At 41.7% G+C, this 16,554-nt stretch overlaps 1 protein-coding gene across 5 annotated transcripts in view; it reads right to left on the reverse strand.

Moving 5' to 3' along the window:
• EHBP1 (EH domain binding protein 1) overlaps positions 1-16,554 on the reverse strand; it is a 210,753-nt gene that overhangs the window by 60,160 nt on the left and 134,039 nt on the right. For all 5 annotated transcript variants that reach the window (XM_062571439.1, XM_062571442.1, XM_062571441.1 and 2 more), the window contains exons 12-14: positions 15,892-15,940; positions 9,778-10,689; positions 7,698-7,841 (exon numbers count right to left, since the gene is read on the reverse strand). In XM_062571439.1, the coding sequence (XP_062427423.1) occupies positions 7,698-7,841; positions 9,778-10,689; positions 15,892-15,940 (1,105 nt within the window). The remainder of the gene's footprint in view (positions 1-7,697; positions 7,842-9,777; positions 10,690-15,891; positions 15,941-16,554) is intronic.

The raw sequence follows: 16,554 nt of genomic DNA on the forward strand, positions 1-16,554 counted from the left end.
ACCACCTCAATCACATTTATTTTCCAACTAGGAATACTGCAAAAAATGTCACCAATGACCTAGATGCCTTTCCTAGATGCTTGACTCGTGTGAACAGATGTAGAAAATGGAAATAACAGCAAGAAAATGCAGCCGAGAATCTCGAGCATTTTTATCTAAAATATAACTAGTTTCGCGTGTAAATAAAAATTACTGAGTAAAAATATCTGGTACTTGTTTTCAAGAACCTGTTAAGAATATTGGGAGCAAACAATACTTGCACTGGTCCATTGAGTTCAAGGCATCTTTCAATCAAATTAAAAGGTCTGACTTCTGTTGTCTACTGTGAATTTGTGTTCTGTATCACACCTGTACCTGCTGCCTACAGTATACTTTTTGGTCACATAATAGAGCAGGATAGTTAGGAGCTTTTTTGCTCAGAAGGGCAGGGAGATTATTGCAGGATGTGACCAATAAATGGAACAGTTTAATAAAGCTTTTTCTGAGCATTTAAAATCATGTTTTATTTTCATTTCATTGCTGATGGAACATCCCATATCCGTGCAAATGTATGCATTCAAAATTAAAGTATACAAATTCATCTAATTTCAGATTTTCATTGGTTTCTGCAGGTTTTCTAAAAAAGACTTCCATTTCCACTAGTCCACGGCATATGCAAAAATTATCATTTTGCACTCAAATATTTATGAAAATGAAAAGTAATGGACAAAACAGATTGATACCTGAAGTAGAAAGAGCCTATTAAATACGAATTAGATACAGCTGCAACAAGTCCTTTGAGCAAGCGAGTAACAAAAAGCAATATTCCGAGCAGAAAGAAGCAACCTTTTAGCACAACCCTTTCTCCTTCCTTCTCTACTGGTCGCAGACAGAGTTTGCCTGTTTTTGGTGAGCTACTTCCTATCTGCAAATTCTGCTACAAAAGCTGAATATAGTCCCCACTGTTCTTTTAAACATATTTTTATATTTAAGCAGGTATAACTGTCATTCCACTTGAATAAATATTTAATAATGGCAGTGAGGATAACAGCTATCTCCCTGTATAGTAAGTAGGCTAGCAACAGTTGCATTTAAGCACAGCAGTAGTGTAACAATTGCTCTCTGAAAGCACCCCCTCAGTTTATATTAACCCAGTTTAAATACTTATTTTATAAACTGAATCTCTCACAATTTTTAGTGCATCATCCTCACAATGCTGCTGCAGAAGAAGAATTACCATTTTCTTATTTTACAAGGGGCAAAAGATGTGCAGTGATTCCCTTGGGGTGTCCTAGTAGTCAAGTCCTGCGTCCCAACACCTATGCTAGACCCTAAATATCCGAAATCTTTGGCCAAACCCATACGAGAGGCCCAGTCCTGCACCTAAATTCACCAAGGAGGCATCCTTAGCTCTTGCAAAACCCAAATAACTTTGGGCAGATCTGTGGCCTGTTTTAGAAAGAATATCACCCCCTTTTCCACTTTACAAAAAACGAGTTAGAAGAATTTTAAGTCAGGCACACGTGATTTCGGAGATGCCAGAAGTAAGAGTGCTGGGCACAATCTTAATTTTCATCTCTCTGTGTATCCATTGGAATAAAGCCTTATCAGGGCATGACCGTACACTTTTGCTATATCCCTCTGTCTAGAACTGACAACTCTTACTCAGTGACGTTCAATACTCTGGTTTATCTTCCATGTTTCACTGGGCCCACCAATTTGTAGCATCATTCTTTACTACACAATATTCACATCCTGCTCTGTAGGCAGAATTATTAATTTCTTCATGGGCTTTTCTACTATGCTCACCACCACAGCATTTAAGTGCCTCAAAAGCATTAAGCATATTCCCTTCTCACAGCACCCTGTGGTGGTATGACCCTGCTCTTTGGATGAGCAACGAGACAGAGAGATCCAGCTAAAAGGATCTAACACTGGGTGCTTGCTCGGGGAAGCCTACCACCTGCTTTTTTCCGTGTCCTAAGCTTTACGTAGTCCTTTCTGTGTCTAAAGCACAGCTCCCATTGACTTCCCGCACAATCTGGGATGCTCAGTACACCTGCAAGTCCAACCTTCGCCTCCAGAAAGGAAGGATATGCAACCAATGACCACTTGGAGGAAGTCTGGCTCAAATAATTTAACAGCACCGACTGGGAATTCGGAGGCAAAGGCAGCACTACGTTTAATTCTTCCAGGCGCCGTAACCATGACCTCATCCTTTTGCTCCTTGCAATCCCCGCTTCATTCACTGGACACTTTGCAGTTTCTGCATCCAAAAGTCAGAGTTCCCGTGGACAAACAGCCTGCTACATCGCCTCAGTCCTCTCAGTTAAATGAGGCACAATTGCTTTGGGAAAAAGAGTATCTGACCACATAATTACAGACTGCATCATAATGCATATCCGCAAAGGAGGTTAATTAAAGTTGCCTGAGCGTTTTTTAACTCCTAACTCCATTCTCCGTAATCGCACCGGCTTCACAACCATAGCCACTCGAGTTTACAGAGTCAACGACGGCTGCAGGAAATTTCCATTCTTTACGTGGATCAGTCATTAAGGGAGAATAAGACAAATATTTTGCCACCAGCCTTCACAAATAGTTGCTGACAATGGAATTAGGCTGAAATTCAAGAATTATGGATTCCACTCCCAATTTGGTAAGGTACAGTTACCTAGGGGAAAAAGACCTTTCAGCCTCGCTCTTCCTGAATATTTCCAATTTTGGTCCTGGTTTCCTCTAGCTTGCCACTTTTCCAGTTAGGTTGCACAGACCAGCCCCAGTCTCCTCACCTTTCCAACACCTCATCCCAACCAAGCCCCAGCTGCTAGCAACCATCGCTACAGATTGATGTTTTCACACTGTAACTGCGGGGAGCAGTTTTGCCAGTCCAAGCACTGTACCATTAATCACGAGAAAAGGGGGGTTAAATAAAAATGAGGAAGCCAATAAAAAGGCTCTGTGGGTTGAAAGCTAAGTGACTGCAGCTGTTATGCCAGACTGGAAACAACAGAAATATCTCGCAAAAGTACCTCTGCATCAAGTGCACGTACATCAAGAACAGGAGCAGGAAGGCAGAGCTGTCCATAAATCTCTCTGGAGGAACGAGATCCATAAGGGGATCAGGTAAGTCTGTCAATATGTTCACAGAGCTCCTAAGTTCACTTTCTAGCCTCCAAAATGCAGCATCAGTTTTAAGGCCATATCTATGATTCTCCCCAAACCATAAGCATGTTTTCAAAGAGTTTTGATCAATGCAGTCTCTTCTTAGGCTCAATATCTGCATACAGGCTTAAACACTACAGTTTGCAGAGCTCATGGTTCTCAGAAGCACTAAAGGAGCAGATCTAGTGGTGAAAACTGTTTCTGGAAAAAAGGAGAGAAAAGAAACAGAGCTAAAAAAAATAAGAGCTGAGGAAGCAGGCAAAGACTAAATCAGGTGAAATGAACAGTGATGGAAGATAATGGAGCAGAAGCCACAGAGAGAAGACATTTAAGGCAAGAAAGAGTAAAGAAAGCAGATTTCAGGAAACAAAAAGAAGAGGAGAGGGAGTTGAAATGCATAGGACAAATTGCTGAAATGGACAGTATGAGAGAGAGCAAAGTACAAGAAGACACAAACTAAAGAAGGGGAAGAGGGTACAGCCTGGCAGGCAATGAGAAAGAAGTGTGAGATTCAGAGGAGTAGCTTAAAAGTTATAAAAGGAAATTCAGTGTCTTAATCTTCTGCTCCTAAAATTTCACCAATTTCTGAGTAAAGTAAGTGAAAATAGTGATATGGGCCTACCCTCAGAGTATAAAAATAAGAAGATTAAAAGACAGAGCAGCAAAGAAGAAAACTCAAGGAAATCGGATGAACAGCCAAGAGAAAGAACACATCATGGAAAAATGGCCAGTACTTCCTGAGACACCAGTTAGCAGCCAATAAAAAGACAATAGAGATTTTAAAAAATAAAAATAAAAATGAAAAGCAAGCCAGAAATACAAGACTACTGAAATATATCACACAGTCTTGATTCCACCACAGGAAGGGTAAGGCTTAGGCTGAAGAAGGTCAAACATGGATTTCTTTTGAAAAAGACTGCTACCTAAACAAATCAGATGAGCACACACCAAATGATGACAGTGGAAGAAATCCGTGCTTATGACCAGGGAACGGACTTGGAAATTTCCTCTCTTTTCTTGACTCCAAGCAGCAATACAACCCCATGCACCAAATATAGTTCTCACTTGTTGACTACGAGAAGAGCCATAGTTCTCCTATGGCAAGTGCAAAGAAGCACGGCAAAACCTATGAACCAAGATTCTCAAAAGTAACTAATGACTTTGCAGGCTTAGCTGGGATGGCTGATTTTTAGAGCATACTCCTTCTGAAAGACATTAGGTTGCATTAAGTTCTTTTCATGAAGATACTCATGAAACTTGCAGTTGCACATTTAAGAGCTACTTTTGAAAGTACAGGCCTTGGGGATCTCTTCGAAGTATCCTCGTTTAAAATCACATCTTCCTACTTTAAGGCTTTTCTCTTGAATCGCCCCCAAACCAAAGCAAACCAAACCAGGAAACAGCTTAATCCAACAGCCGGCACAAAGTGTGGAAAAATTTGCATCAGCATCAGTGTGATTTGGACAACACATTGAACATTATTCCAAACAGGACAGACATCTACATTCTGCTAATACAGACTAGAAAAAGATGCTTGAGTCAAAGTTCTTACTATTAGCCCTGAATAGTAGTAGTCTCCTCTATTTTTCAAGAAGCAGATAAGCAATGGCCTGTGGTAAATTGGCATCACTACATTAAATTAAGAAGTCTCATCTCTATGACCATCAATTATGTTATAGAAAAATGATGCTCCTCAAACAGAAATCAACAGTTGATTATAGAAATACGTATCTGATATTGGGGGGCAGGTTTAGCTCAGTTGGTTAGAGCATGGTGCCGCTAATGCCAAGGTCGCGGGTTCAACCCCCATATGGGCTACGCTGAGGCTTGGACTAGATGATCTCCAGAGGGCCCTTCCAACCTTACCATTCTATGATCTATGTTCTATATATTTTGATGAATCTACACATCCTCATTCACAGTAGCCATGTGTGTGGATAGGCATATAAACCTGCCAGTTTTATATAACTCATAAACCACAAAAACAATACAATACAGCAGTCTCCATTATAAATTCTTCCCCTTCACAATGAGTACCTCTCACATTGAAATACATTAGGAGAGTGTTAGGCTTGGTAAGTCAAGCACTCAAATGTTAGGAAATGTCGGAATTAGGTTAGTTGTACAGTCTTGCGTTAGTTCTCGCTGTATTTCACATGGTCTTTAATTGCATAACTCAATTTTTTTCCTACAGGACGCTTGTTTCATTCAGCGGTTATGATTGACAATGCTCAGTGAATAAGCAACTATTCAATATTTCACTGCACCCTCACCATTCATTATTCAAACTTATCTCTGAACACAGAATTATTTTAATTTGTCCTGGGGCATTCTTCACTATCGTATCTAAGAGTTTCCAAACCTCATCTCCACAACACCTTTACGAGGTGAGGAGCTATTGTTATCCCTATTTTATAGGCAACTGAGGTCAAGAGTGACCTTGCTCAGATGCCCAATATCTGTTTTTTCCAGACAGCTCAGTATTTCAGACAGGCTTGGACAACTTTTTCACAGCACCACTCTCGTTGCCTTGCCTACAGCTGGGTACATTGCAAAATTCCAGAAATCAGCCCCCAAGAATCTCAGGATGGAAATCAGAAAACAAGAAATCTGCCACCTCAAATATGTTGGGTTCAAGTTATCTTCCCAACGTCATGAAGAACTGATGATAGAGGCAGCATTTGGTCCTGCAAAACCATACTCAGCTGTCATACCTACAAGATTTCCCTTCCTTTTCCTGCAATTCTCCATCTAATTCACTTTTCAACTTCTGCAAGAAATGAAATAAGGTCCCATGGGTAAGAGGGTAACCTGAACTACACAACTCTGTCTCTCGCTCTGAAAACTCTGTCCCTATCTCTTATTCCTCAGCTGGATCTCATGGCCTAGATACATTTTTGTCTAAGTTCAGAGTGCAGTCTATCTCCTCGCCATCTACCTGTGGCATCTCTCCTCTGTATACAGGTGGGGTAGTTTCTTCTCTCTTCCTGTTTGGGTATCATCAGCAGGACCAGTGTGAGCCCAAGAGAGAAAGTTCGGTTTTCCAGTACTATGATGTGTACTAAAACAGGCCCTGATAATTAGGGGAGCAACTGTAAAAGAAAGTCTTGCTGTGTTGTGTCCACTTAGACACTCTTTTCTGATATTTACTAACTTTCCTGAACTTTGAGGTTTTTTAATGAGCTTGTGCTATTGTTCCAACCTGGATTGTTTTGAACAGATGTTTCCAGGGGATTGATGCTTTATCCAACCTAATTCTGAGAAAGTTGAACAGTTTTTTTCTGAAGTTCCCCCCCCCCCCCCCAAAAAAAAAGAAAATTACCCTTAGGCAGAGTGTCAATATGCAAAATTTCAGCTCAAAAAATTAAATACCAGTAAAGTTATAAACATTTTGAAAATAGGAGCTTGCCATAAAAAATGTTGGGCAGTTCCAACAGCTGTTCCTGTCTGAGTTCCCTATAGCATCCCTCCTATAACGAAGATTGGTGTATGAAAAACTGTTTAAATGAACGAATCAACCAAAAAATCAAACGCAAAATTTATACTAACTTACAGTCATCTAGGAAAAAGTTAAATACAAAATAATCACATCACTGACATAATTTTATCATTAGGCATATAAGGCATGTATGCATATACACATGTATTTTTAAGAAAAACGAAGAGAAATGCTTGCCAGTTTGTGGCAGGAAATATTTTCTAAGAAAAGGTACGTACACCATAGATTTAAGACAGTTTAGAGAATGAAATGAGATGTACAATCACTATCTTCCTTCTCTGACTGTGTGATCCCATTTATGTAAAAAGCAGAATTTGCCTCTCAGTATTAGCCTCTGAAAGACATGAAAATTCAAGCCTTTCTTTGTATCATTATTTTTCAGTTACATTTACATTCTTAGCTGACACTACAATCTCCAATGCACAATAGTTGAATCACAAAACCTGCATTGCGAAGGTTTGCCAAAAATTCATTAGCTTTCATCTCCAGAGAGCATGTATCCTTCCAGGTCACCACTGAGGCCACTGGAGGTGCAACCATAGCTGCTCGGGCACTGGAGCTCGCTGCCCAGCTCCACTTTCCCATCTCACCAGCATAATCCACCTTCCTGATAAAAAGGAACTGTTCCACCAACTCTTTTACAAGACTGTCACAAGCAGCCTCATTCACTGCATAACACTTAGGAAGAAACGAGTAGTTTGCATCAGGGGTTCTGGGAATGCATTTACATTAACTGAAAAAAAAAGAGGTAATCTAAAATAGCATAAATTACTCCACTACCATTTAACAAGTAACTTTTGTTTTTCCTCCCGTTAGAAACAGCAGTGCCAATCAAAGAAGGTGCTCTCAGACCTCTGCCTCCAGTGACGTCTAAGGCACCTTTCTACTGGCTATAACAGCACTTAAAAGTGAACTCCGGGTACATGACACTTTGGAGCACCGGGACATTCAGTGTAGGAAAAAAATATTCTGCAAGGACATGCTCCCCTCCAAAAAGTAAGCATGTACAACGAATTTTAACCAAAAGTAAAGTGCCACACTGGCCAATATTTCTTACATCATTCAGCTGCTTATTGTGGGCCGAGGTGACCGTATTGGTTAGCAGTTTATTCCCCGCCTTTAAAGCTGCATCTCTTCTTGCTTGCTCAAGCAGAACTCTTGCTCGTTCTTTAAGTTCTTCCTGTCTTGACAACATTCGTTGCTTAAAAATAAAGAAATATAATTAACAGCAAGGCAGCCCTCGGGCACTTAACATTTATACAGTAGTTAATAGCCAGGAGCCTTCCTTTATAATAAAGGTCAGGAGTTACATGGATTACAGCTTCATGAGGTGACAGAGCTTTCTACAGAAATGAAAAGTAAAGGTGATCAAAATATAAAATTAAAGTCGTAGGCCTTTATAATGTAAATAGAGTTGTCTTTTCTCCCCCTAAAACTTAATTTCTATCAACATTTAATGCCTTTAAACCGCCACTGTGTAAAAAAGATAATTGGCTTCATGGAAGCCAACTATGTTAAATGTGCTATGTGTTTACTTATTTACTTTAATATGTATGCAAATAAAATGCTTCGTTGGCTACTTAAATGGGTATCTCTTATTTATGACTTAAATTGAACACAAAGAGGTTGAGTACAAGGTAAAAAAAAAAAAAAAAAAAACCCTCCAGCAATAATATCTTCTTCTGTTTCATTTATGAATATCCACAGGAAAGTCCCTACTTCACACACACGACCGATTACCGTGCACAGCAGAAATAACGGAAGGCGGATATCTGCCAAGGCAAAAGGAGCTGAGATGATGCTCCCAAGTATTTATGTACAACACTGACTTCTTAGTCAAGGTCAGCTATGAAGACTCCAGGAAAACATGTCTTCAGGCCTTTCCATGAGCTAGAACTCATGCACAGAGGGTTAACCCCAAATGCACAGAGGATTAACAAGCGAGGAAAGTCTTCAAAGTCATCTCTTCCTTTTTCTTGGTGTACTACACTCTTGCACATGAAAATCTCAGTAGAAAAGACTCTCTCCCTCTCTCTATCTCTCCCCATTGTATTATTACGCATGGCCCAACCTGTTCCTTCCTCATCCAGTGCCCAGAGAAGATGACAAAAAACTTCATGAGACTTCACGGTTTAGAGGAGAGGAATTAGCTGACTATAGAACTCATATTTTGTCTATTACCATCCAGCTATGGACTGTCTCTCTTACAAGACAATGAATCCTCGTGGCGCTTACTTAGAGGAAAAAAAATGTAAAAATGTTTGAACCAATTCACAATATTGAAAGATTGTGTACATTTTTTTTCTTATTACAATTCATGGCATGAAGCCAAACAAAACCAAAACTAAAGAAAGTTCTTTAGCGGGATAAACTTTTGAGCCTGGTTTGGCATTTTTTGTAAACTGGGTTGATGATAACATTTTTTACATATTTTTGTGATGATTCTATTTACTGATAACGCTCAGCAATTATACAATATTCAGCTTTCATCCCCACCATAAATCTGCAAGGTAGGTGGGCATACACTTTTTATCTTTACAGATCGGAAAACTGATAATACAGTTAAGTAACATGCTTGAGGCCACTCAGTCAGCAGCACAACTTAGTATGGAGGAGTTTCTACCTCACCATGGTGGGCTGTGTTCACAAGGCCACGTGGTCTCTCGGGTAAGATTCAGAAATGCACGTGGTGTATTTCAAGGCATTCAGAACATTAGAATTTTTTGAATGCTGATCAGTGAATTAATAGTCCTTTTTTATTTATTGCTTGAGCATGCACAATTCAGGAAAAAGATGCTGGGAGTTCCACGCTCGGTGGCCAAAGCCTCGAAGCCACCTTCTTTGAGCTGCTTGAGAGTACAACAACTTTACCAACTTGAATTGGAGACAAGTTGGAAAGATTTACTGTAGGACAATTCCTATAAAGGACTGCTATGAATTCTTTTTTCATGCAATGGCTTTTTTCAGCAATGTATTTTAGCCTAAATATTTCCGCTACCAAAGCTGGTTGGTTTGTCCAATAATAAAAACATACTGCTGTACCCTGCAGGTACAGTGTAAATTATGATCACGGAGAAAGAATCTGACCAGGAACCCCACACTGACCCATTGGAACATAGAAACTTTGAGTTTCTTACCTGGGCTGCTTTTGCTGTTTGATCTGCATGATTTAAAGCTGTTCTGGCATCAGGGTCAGAATCAGTTTCTGCTTGTCTCAAAGTACGCTTTTTCCTCGCCAGATCTGCATCATTATTATAGGAATATCCCAGTTTAGAAGTAGGAGATAAACTCGGCTTTTTGCCAGGCGAACCGGGATCTGCTTTTGTGCTCTCGGTGGATCCCAGATGTCCCAGCTTTTCTTGCTCTGAGAAATCAGTGGGACTGTCTGAACTCTGGTGCCTTTTCTTGTCACCATCTTCACTAGCAACTGTGGGAGACGCATCCTCCTTCAGATCGCTGACATGTGGCAAGTCACTCAAGTCTAAAGTGTCAGCTTTCAGCAATTTCTTCCTTCCCAACACAGGCTGCACTTGTGTTGTGTCTGCACCACCACCTTTCCCAAGCTCTTCCGACGCAGAAGTCCTTCCAGAACTGTGCTGGGATTTTTGTGGATCCGGGTCACTCCGAGTCCTGCGGGAAGAAGGGGAGGCCGTACTCGGGCTTAAATGGTCATCAGGGGTCTGATGCTCGCTCTCAGATTCTCCAACGCCGCTATCATTTACAAATACGGAGTCGTCCTGAGAAGCAAAGTCCCCCAGCCCGCTGTCCGGCTGCGGCAGCTGGGGCTCCCTGTTCAGGTCATTCAGCTCCGCGTAGAATTTTTCCTGATCAACAGAGCTGTTGGTGTCCGTTTCATAGTTACCCACTTTATATGTGCTTTTACTACTGTTCTCCTCTATTTGAACCACGTTCAACTCTTGGCCGCAGAAATGAGCCCTTATTTGATAGAGATAGGTCATAACTGTCAGTTTGTCGGGTATCGCGAGTAAAACCATGTCAGAAGGCTCCAGCAGTCGCGATATGCCTAAGCTGGCAAACCCATCATATGCCTTTGGAAACAGACAAAAAGAAAGATTACAACACAGGAGTTGTTTTTTACACATTGTAAAAGATCACGGAACGCAAGAGGAAGTTTTAGTTAAAATAAACAAACACAAACACAGCCAACACTACAGGCACAGGCATGGGCTTGGATCTGTTACTTGTTACTCTTTTGGTAACCACCAGTAGTACAATAGTTACTATTTTTTGTTGCACAACTCAATGATGTCTCTGAACTCACAGATTTTTCCTGGTGGATTCTAGGTATCTTCTAGGATATCTTCATAGGAATGCAAATCAAGAGAATGTGACCAAAAAAGATGTGCAAATGGCATCATTTAAAGCATTTTTAACATACTACCATAGCATAATAAAATCTTTTGATACTCAAAGCCACTTTCACGAGTTAAAAAATAGGCATGAAGGTGCAATATAAAAACCTTTCTGCTTGCATCAAGAAAACCTACTATCTTAAATGGTTCTCACTCAAGTAGCAGGAAACAAGCAAATAAAAAGTGCAAGAGTTGGAACAAAAAAAAAGCAGCTAAGGATGGGTTTTTTAAGATAAGGAACAAAGATATAAGAAACAGGACACTAATCCATCTTGGGCTTTATCACTGCTGATCAACCTTCTCCTTTCTACTGGCCATGTAATTGCAGTGATTTGTGTTGATGAAAAAGCATGTCCAGATAGCCAAAAAGAACAACACCCTAGATTACTTGATACAAGACAAAAATCACACCAATTCAGTAAAAAAAAAAAAAATCATTTTTAAAACATCTGCTGGTGCTAAATTTATAGAAAAGGGAGAGTGACTTTAAGTCTCACTTTACTTCTATTTCTAAAAGCCAAGCAGTTTGAAAGCCTCTCAGTTTGTGAGGCCACATTGTAGTATTTCTGCTGGCCCTTTAAGAGGGTGGGCTTGGTGCATCAGGTTTTTCTAGTTTTGAAGAATTAAAGCTGTTTCTCAATTTACAATTAATTATTACTATCCTGGATTAACCCTGGAAGACAATATTGTGTTTCAAGGAAGTCTTTAAAAAGGCCTCCTGTTAGATTTAAAGCACTCAGACATCTCCTCCCTCAGTAATTTTGCATCTCCTTTTTATCCTCTTCTGAAAGAGTCTAAAATTTTAACAGCCATTCCTACAGTATTTTGAACAAAAACAACAAAAGGATACTGACTTAAAAACATGGAAAAGAATCTGGGCTTTTACAAGGAAACAATAAAATATACCACTGACTTCAAGTCTATCACAGTTTTACGCTGTTTCTGCAATTTACATTGTTTCAGAAGAGTGGAAGAAAGAAAAGAGAAATTAATTAGAGTTTCATATCCTCTCCGTTTTCAAAGCATTACCCTTCATAATAGTAGAGCTTCCGCGCTTAGTTAGAGCGGGGGTCTGGCGCGGTGTGCTCGCGGCAGGCCGGGCTGCTTCAGCTGCCCTGAAACGGCGGCTGCTCTTGCGCTCCTTACCCTCTCCCGGAGGCCTTCCGCAGCCGCGGGCCAAAGCGTTTCCCCTTAAGTCAGCTTTCAGCTCTACTTTCTCCCTTTCTTTGATGGTTTTTTGGCGGAGAAGCATCTTTTGGGAAGGTCATTTATGAGAGATCGCTATGCCGTTTGTAAAGGTGGAGCTGTGCGTACACACAGGAGGAGGAACGGGGGGAAAGACACGCGGGACACCGGGTCCCGGGCAGCCCAAGCCCGCAGACATGACTTGACCTGAACTCTTTTATACTCTTTTATACTCTTAATTTCTTATTTATATGCTAATAAAACTAAATCCAAGGAATATATCCCAGGGTCTGTAAAACGAAGGTGGGATCAGTGTTTCAGAGTTGTTAGGAAAGGCGCTTGCTTAGAATGGGCAACACTAAAGCAGAAGAAATTAATTTGGAATGATGGATATTCTTCATACAGCTGCAATTACTTTTTGCTGCCTGCTAAGTTCTTCTGGTGATGTTTGAGATTAAACACAGCAGTTTTCCAGCGATGCCAGATCTTTACTTCCTACCCTCTCTCCCTCTTGTTGCGGACAATACGTGTTTTTTTCCTTATCTGCTTTTGAAGGTCTCAGGACACGTAGGCTGGCATGCAGATATTCGCACCCGGCTCTGCACATTAGCTCTACACCCATCAGCGCTGCGAACAGCAACCACGCGCCCTGCACGTGCGCACCCAACGACGTGTGGCGGCCTCCTCCTCACGTGCTTACACACGTGTTAAGCTCTGCGCTCCTGCGTGACCCTACTGAGGTCCACAAGCAGCTCCTACACGCACAGCGAAGCCCGTGTTATGTTTCTGTGGAATCACATAGTAGATGTGAACATGAGCACCTGCTATAAGGATGCGGCTGCCAGCTTAAAGGCAAGAAGGTATTTCCATTTTTTACTCAGTGCAATTCTGAATTCTCCTGTTTAAACACATATTTGAAAGGGACTCCTCCCTGATGAAACAGAGTATTTCGTCAAGACAATAGCTTGTGTATGAACGTATTAAGGAATTTAATAGAAATGGTCCGAAACTGGAAAAATAAAGCAAAAATAAGTGTCACAAAAATTTAAAGTGCCAATCTAACATCCAGGAGATATATTACCCTTTCCAAACAATAACCCTCTGATTAAAAAACATTCTCAAAACAACAAACTAATTAAAAACGGAACACTATGATTGTGGCCATGTTGCTGTGCCCTTCCACTCTGGGGCTGTTCATCCCCTTCAAGTTTCAGGCAAGTGCAGCTTAGGAGTTTAGACTGTTCCAGTGCAGGACGTGGTACTAGTAATCTGAAAAATTCCTGGCCTTGATAAGGGACTCTGCTTCCAGTATGCTGTAATTTTAATATGTTATTCATTATTATTTATTAACAATCCAATGTACATAGCAAAAAAAAAAATTGGAAGGTTAATGTTATAAGGAAGCTTGTGCGGATAGTTAGACCTATTTAGAGATTTAAGTAGAACTACAGTTCTTCGGACCAGCTGAGAAACGTTTTTATCTGAGGTGCAGCTGTGCTGTGGGAATTACGAGGTACATTTATATACATACACAGCGCAGGTACACGTATGCGGAGGGACACGGGACAAGGTTGCCTATCTCGTGATGAAGGGGGTTTTTGTTTTTTGTTGTGTTTCTAATTTCCCGGCGCGCTGACTGACGGCCCTCGGTTGCGATCCATCAGCAGGAGCACCACAGGCGGTATTCTCGGCATTTCCCCACTATGTAACACCCTGACATACTGGCCAAGATCAGGTGTCGCAGGCAAAGAGCTTTCGTACCCGGCACCAGCGGCAGCGCCGATTTGCCGGGTGACTGGCGTGCTTTGTAAGGAAACTCTGAGGAGGTGCTTAACGTTTCCGTGTGCAGTTAGACAGGGAAACTGCGCTGGAATAGTTCTCCTAACTTTTTTTTTCTTTTTTTTTAAAATGCAAACAAGGTCACGCATTTCTAAAAGATAAACTGTTACGGGTTAACCTTTACTCTGCGGTCACAGTCACTTCTTCCCGGCCTTCCTGGGAGCGGGGAAAAAGAAGAGCTGCTTTGGATGCAGGCAAACCGTCCTATTCGGCCGTCGATGTTACTCTAACCGGTTGGGAGGGAGCCCTGGCGAGCGCGCTCGGGGTCCGCGGGGCCCGGACGGGCGTCCTCGCTGCCAGCGGCGTCGCGGGCTGGCGGCGCAGGGCTGCGCGAGCCCGGGAAAGAAATCTGCAGCCTCGGCGCGGCTCTCGGGCTCGCAGGGCTGCAAGGCGGGGAGGGAGGCGAGGGCGCCGCGGCGGCAGCCCTCCCTCCCCGCCGCCGCCGCCGCCGCCGCCGCGGCGGGCGCTGCACCCTCCTCGGGACGGGCCGCTCCGCTCCGCTCCTCCTGCGCAGCTCCGCGCCGGTCGTCCAGGCATCGTCCTTCACGCACCAGCCCTTCGGCCCTTCTGTTTCTGGTTACTTAGCCGACACAACCAAGGAAACGTGACATTCAAAACCACGCGGTCACAGAAAACCCCGTGACGTCCCCGGGAACGCGCTTCGGGCATCCTGAAACCCCATATTACTACCCAGAAGCCACCACCGTCCAAACGATGCCGGTCCAAAGATATTTCACTATTTACAGTGCTTAAGCACCATTTGAATGGTGAGTTACTTCCCGGCTAACGCTTAAGTGTTCAGACACGTTCTAGTATAATTACCCTAAACACAAACTAATTTTAGCAAAGCACTTTCAAAAATTGCTCGTCTCTACAATCTAACATTCCCCGGTTATACCTGCTGTATAATAATGATTATAATTAATTTAGACAAAATGTATTTTTATACATTTATCCCAATTACTTAAATCCAGTATTGTGAAAGCAGGGTAAAATAAAATCACAGTATCAAGAAGAAAGCTACATAAAACCAATTTTCAGATAACTTTCAGGAACGATTTTCTTATCAGTGACTCACGTGAAAATTATCACTTCTAAACATGTCCCTAGGGCCAAATCCATCCTTGTAACACATCTAAAACAGTGACCAGAAATAAAAAGTCTTATGGTGAGTGCAAAACTGAGTTCATACTCCTTCCAGAGCAACCTTTTGCATCTTTGGATCCCAGAGCTATACAAACATACAATTCAGAAGTGGCTTAAAACAGCTGCCCAGCACAAAACTATAAACTATATGTTGCTAATATTTCGGTTTATTCTCAACACCTCTCATCCTAAGCTCTTCACGCAGCGAAAAAATTCAGCTTTTACACCGACGACTTCACCTAACTGATCCTACCGCTTACAAGTTGACACAAAACAGTACCTTTAAGACTAGAAAAAATCACTATCAGAGCAACACTGACTGCGATGAGTGCAAGGAGCCCTATGAGAGCAAGGGAAAGAGCTGCCTAATGTAAGACAAACCAAGAGCAGCCGCACTCTTAATTTCTCTTTTTTATTAAGTGTCTGATGGGAAAAAGAAGCGAAGCAGTCACGAAGCGCCACCCAGCCCTCCTCTCTCTCTTGGCAGTAACGTAGGCCACGCAAACATTAAACTCCAACGCCAGCCTCGCGCTTGTTGTGAATGTTAAAGACCACGACAACCCGGAGTCAATAACGCATCCGACTGGAGCCCCGGGAGGCTGAACGTACAAAACAGCCTCACTTCCCCCAAATTAATAAAAACCTGCCGTGAAGCCAAAATTGAAGCTATGTCCTTTTTTTTTTCCCTTCCCCCTCAGCAGTTCTTACCTTTTTGTTGTTCTCTTTAATATCTTGAGGATTCAGGGACTTGTAGTCACTGAGGGGGAAAATAGCACAGTGGGTATGTACAGTATTTGATAAAAGCAGCGGTTTTAAAACAAACTGCATCTAGAAATTTGACATACAATCATATCATACAGTAACTAGCAATTTCACAGCAATTCAATCAAGAAAACTAATAGCGTGGAAAATTAAAGGAATAAATAAATAAATAAATAAATAAACAAACACCGATTACATGTTTCATTGCCTGAAGCTTTCCATCTAAAAGAGAAGGGAAGGCAGGGGCTAGAGGCCGGCCGTGACAACCAAATTTAGCACGAGGTAATCCGTCCTCGTCTGTGTACAAAGAGCTACAGGCTGATTTCTCTCATCTCATTTCTACACCAGCACAATTTTCATAGTCATCTTGAGGTCAGTTCTTTGTGTAAGATTAAGAAGAAGAACAAAAAAAAAAAAAAATTCAAATCATACAGAGGGGAGAAACAGTTGTTCGGGCAGCAAGGGAGAGCAAAGAGGGCAGGAAGTTTGTGCGTGCGTAAATCTGTTCTCTTAGGAAGGATGGTTCCTGGTTTAAAAGAAAAGGGTGATGCAGTTCGACACCTGAAATGACCAGTGATCCGATTTTCAGGTTTTCTTAACTGTTGCGTT

This window comes from Rhea pennata, chromosome 3, assembly GCF_028389875.1.
Source record: "Rhea pennata isolate bPtePen1 chromosome 3, bPtePen1.pri, whole genome shotgun sequence".
In the NCBI taxonomy this organism is placed as follows: domain Eukaryota; kingdom Metazoa; phylum Chordata; class Aves; order Rheiformes; family Rheidae; genus Rhea; species Rhea pennata.